At 35.0% G+C, this 4,544-nt stretch overlaps 1 protein-coding gene across 1 annotated transcript in view; it reads left to right on the plus strand.

Moving 5' to 3' along the window:
* The window catches only part of wasf1 (WASP family member 1), a gene marked incomplete at its 5' end in the record, with an annotated part of 42,711 nt that overhangs the window by 734 nt on the left and 37,433 nt on the right, over positions 1-4,544 (plus strand). The window contains one exon of the mRNA XM_016450886.1: positions 1,448-1,582. Coding sequence (XP_016306372.1) covers positions 1,448-1,582 — 135 coding nt within the window. The remainder of the gene's footprint in view (positions 1-1,447; positions 1,583-4,544) is intronic.

Raw genomic sequence — 4,544 nt, forward strand, 5'->3', positions numbered from 1 at the left:
AATAAGTGACCGTTGTTTTGTTTTGATCTCTCCGCTGCACTCCCTGAGTTGCATTAAACAGCTTGAAAGATCAAAGACAATTTTTAATATAACTCCGACTGGATTCGTCTGAAAGAAGAAAGTCATATACACCTAGGATGCCTTGAGGGTGAGTAATTTATGGGCTAATTTAAATTTTTGGGTGAACTAACCCTTTAAGTCGCTGGGGTATATTTGTAGCAATAGCCAAAAATACATTGTATGGGTCAAAATTATAGATTTTTCTTTTATGCCAAAAATCATTAGGATATTAAGTAAAGATCATGTTCCATGAAGATATTTTGTAAATTTCCTACTGTAAATATATCAAAACTTAATTTTTGATTAGTAATATGCATTGCTAAGAACTTAATTTGGACAACTTTAAAGATGATTTTCTCAATATTTAGATTTTTAAACACTCGCTTAAACCTTCAGAAAACAGTCAACATGAGTAATGGAACCGTGTCAGATATTTCAGTATAGGTATCAAAATATAGATATTTATGATAATGTAACAGAGGCCAGTGAGTAGGTGGAGAGGGGTTACATTGGTGCCGTGACCCGGATGGGAGTGAGGATTAGTGGGGTGAGTGTAATGGAGGCCAGCGAGTAGGTGCTGTGCAGGTAAACCTCACTCCCCTGATCTCAAGAGACGCAAGAGGCTGCAGTCTTTAGCCTCCTTGTTAGTGCGTCTGCCTCCCATGCCGGAGACCTGGGTTCGAGACCCACTCGGAACGAGAACGAGGTGTGGCGGTGAGGACCCGGGGAAGAGGGGTTACATTGGTGCCGTGACCCAGATGGGAGTGAGGTTTAGTGGGGTGAGTGTAAAGGAGGCCAGCGAGTAGGTGCTGTGCAGGTAAACCTCACTCCCCTGATCTCAAGAGACGCAAGAGGCTGCAGTCAACATTTTGTAACAATTTTTATAATTTTTTCTCTCTCTCTGTATATTATATAAGTTGCTAACTTAAATATTTCTATTAATATTTATAAAATATTTATTGATCATGGTAAAATTTGTTGAACTGCAAAAATCTAAAGAAAAAAGAGTTTATATATGTATTATATATATTATAACAAACAATATATACTTTTTTTTTCATTTATTAATTAAAAAATATATCATCTCTTTTTATTATCTCTCTCTATAAGTTAACTTTTTTTTTTTAACTTTTTGTTGCCTAATTTGTTTTTCATAATTTTTTATTATTTATTAAAATATTTATTCATTATGATAACATTTGTTGAACTGCCTTAAATTGATGCTGATTTAAATAAAATGTTATCATTTACTCATTTTATTACAGTAATGAGAATCACATTTAGAATCATGAGAAGAACTAAAACTGAGGTTAATTATGATGAAAATAAAGTACTGTTAGTTTTGATTCGGCGTGTGTGTCTATAATCCGCCGCTGTGTGTGTTCAGGTAAATATGCGGAGGATTTGTTCGGCGAGCTCTTTAATGAAGCTCATTCCTTCTCATTTCGAGTGAATTCACTTCAGGAGAGAGTCGACCGCCTGTCAATCAGCGTCACTCAACTCGACCCCAAAGAGGAGGAGTGTGAGTACAAACACACTCACACACACAGGTAAATATGCGGAGGATTTGTTCGGCGAGCTCTTTAATGAAGCTCATTCCTTCTCATTTCGAGTGAATTCACTTCAGGAGAGAGTCGACCGCCTGTCAATCAGCGTCACTCAACTCGACCCCAAAGAGGAGGAGTGTGAGTAACACACACACACTCTCTCACACACACACACTCACTCGCGCACACACACACACACACTCACTCGTGCACACACACACACACTCACTCGCGCGCGCGCGAGAGAGACAGAGGGAGAGAGAGAGAGAGTCCTCTTATCCACACACAGGACGCCTGAGCTCAATCTGCTAGCATTTCACACTAAAAGAGTCAGTTTTGGGCCAGAAAAGCTGGTTTTGCACCGGCCCAGAAACCTGCAGGTCTTGAATCAGGAGCCAATAACATCAGTGACTATCAGGATCATTTTATCAAAAAATTTGGTATTTAGGATCTTGCAAACTGGTATTTCTGATCATATTATTTTAATGTATTGTCTTCATTATAAACACTGGTTTGTAGCGCAAGTAGTTTTACCGTTATTCTGCAATCCCATGAAGCTTTGTGAATTACATTAATTGAAATATGAAACTATTATTGTATATTATATATATACTTATATATTATAAGTTAATTGCAAAATATGCATAGAGAGAGAGAGAGAGACCTGGCTCCATACAGCCAGGGTTGTCTAACAAAACTAACCAAAACAGCCCAAAGTAGCGCAATGATCATATCCCAGATAGAAAACTCAAAATATGTAATTTCCATACCTAAAATACATATTTTACAGTCACTGCTGTGCACATGTATCATAAACACAGCTAAAGAGCTTCCTACCAGTAACCCTCCTTCACAAAACTTAACATTTAGTGCAGTTTTATGATAGGTAGAATGCAAAATATTTCAATAAAAGCATTTCAGTCAATTCCGCCCCGTGAAGCCGTGGTTTACAGTGAATTTATAACAGCTAAGGGGCGTTGTTAGGCACGACGCAAAGCGGAGTAAGCTTCACGGGGCTTATTGCTTTTATAAAATGGTTATTCCATATACGTTGTAAGGTTTCACAAAAATAAAACAGAGCAAATAAAGTGTAATGATATTAATAAAAACATTATTCTTCCACCAAACAATGTAGCTCCTCAGAAACAGTTGTGGTTGCAACAAAGTGGTTGCTGAGCAACACACAAGCCGAAACAACTCCGCTTCGAACGCGGCTCATAATGTAATTTATGCAATAGTTCAAACCTTTAACCCACGGGGGAAAATCAACCCACGGCAACAGTTTAAAAGCCGTGGAAAAAAACATGGACTTGGCAACCCTGCATCCAACAGAGTAAGGAGAGATGACTGACAGACCGTGCATCATGGGTAATATAGTTTTCACCATCAATTCTGCTAGTTACATGATTTAAAAAAAAAATAAAATAAAATATTATGCATGCAAAAAAATGTTATTTACAAAGAGAAAAAGAACATAAGTTTGATTTCCAGGGAATGCATGAATTTAATAATATAAATGCGAATGCAATGCAACAATCACTTTGAATAAAAACGTCTACCAAATAATGTAAATTAAATATTTGTATTAACAAAAATTTTGTTTTGTTTTTTAATAATAAGACCTTTTAAAATAATAATAAATAAATAGTGAAGGTGAAAATCAACTGATGGATCACCAGAAATACACTTTCCTATATACATATATAAATAAAAAAATGACAGCAAAAAGTGAAAAAAATAAAACATTTTTGCTACCTGAAATAAATTATGCATATATATATATATATATATATATATATATATATATAATTCATACTTTTTATAAACTCTGTGCGTTAAAAACAAGCAATTGCGCAATAAAAAGTCATAATTACCTTTTTTATTTTGTATACTGTGGTGAAAAAACAAACAGAATTAAGACATTAAGAAACTCAGAACTGGTTTTATAACAAAGTCTGAATTATGAGATAAAATTTGAGATAATTTTATAAAAACTAATAAATAAAAAAGCAAAAACACACAACAAAATTACTCAAATTAAAACAAAAACAGAACATATAAAAAAAAAAATATTGATGGAAACTATAACAGTATCTCGATTCTAAAATAACACTGGATTATATCGCTGTTGAATTTTGTTTCCGACATTGATTTTGCAATATTGTTTTAATGTCATGGGTAAATGTATGATCTGTTTACGATCATGTAGCATTAAATGCCATTTCACCGTTAAAACAACTTTATTTCAAGCAAATGTCCAACATGTGCAACAGGGAAGTTGATTTTCAGTCTGTTTCTGACACACAAAGCTAAAGCCCCCTGAGAGCGAGTGATGAGGCTCATGTCCAGATAAACGACTGAAAGTCCTTCAGTAAACACTTTATTTCCTTTCTGCTCTGTGAGTGTTGTGATGAACTGGATGGCTCAGTTTATTGAAATCACTGAGGAACAAACACACACACATATGAACACAAGTCACGCTGTAAATGTTTCACACTTCATGGAGAAGACAGAAAAGCTGAACGCAGTCTCACACACACACGCACACACACACACACATACTTGTATTTGTGGTTTACGGGGACTCTCCATATGACCCATGATTCATCTGGACGGGTAACACTTCTAGTGGTCGTTCAACGCGTCAGAATCATCTCAGAAATGCTGCTAGTTTGTGGGTTGTTTTACAGTAAGTGTTGCAAATCATTGGAGCAAATCCATTTTACAAAAAAAGGCTCTTTGGATGAAAGCATCTGCTTAATGCATAAATGTAAAAAAAAATTATATATATATATACATACATACATATACAGTACGTGTGTGTATAATGTTTAAAAAATAAAATATATAATATAAACCCTTTTTTAAATATATACAGTATATATATATATATATGTGTGACCCTGGAGCACAAAACCAGTCATAAGGGTCAATTTT

This window comes from Sinocyclocheilus anshuiensis, unplaced genomic scaffold (genome assembly GCF_001515605.1).
Source record: "Sinocyclocheilus anshuiensis isolate Anshui unplaced genomic scaffold, SAMN03320099.WGS_v1.1 scaffold595, whole genome shotgun sequence".
In the NCBI taxonomy this organism is placed as follows: domain Eukaryota; kingdom Metazoa; phylum Chordata; class Actinopteri; order Cypriniformes; family Cyprinidae; genus Sinocyclocheilus; species Sinocyclocheilus anshuiensis.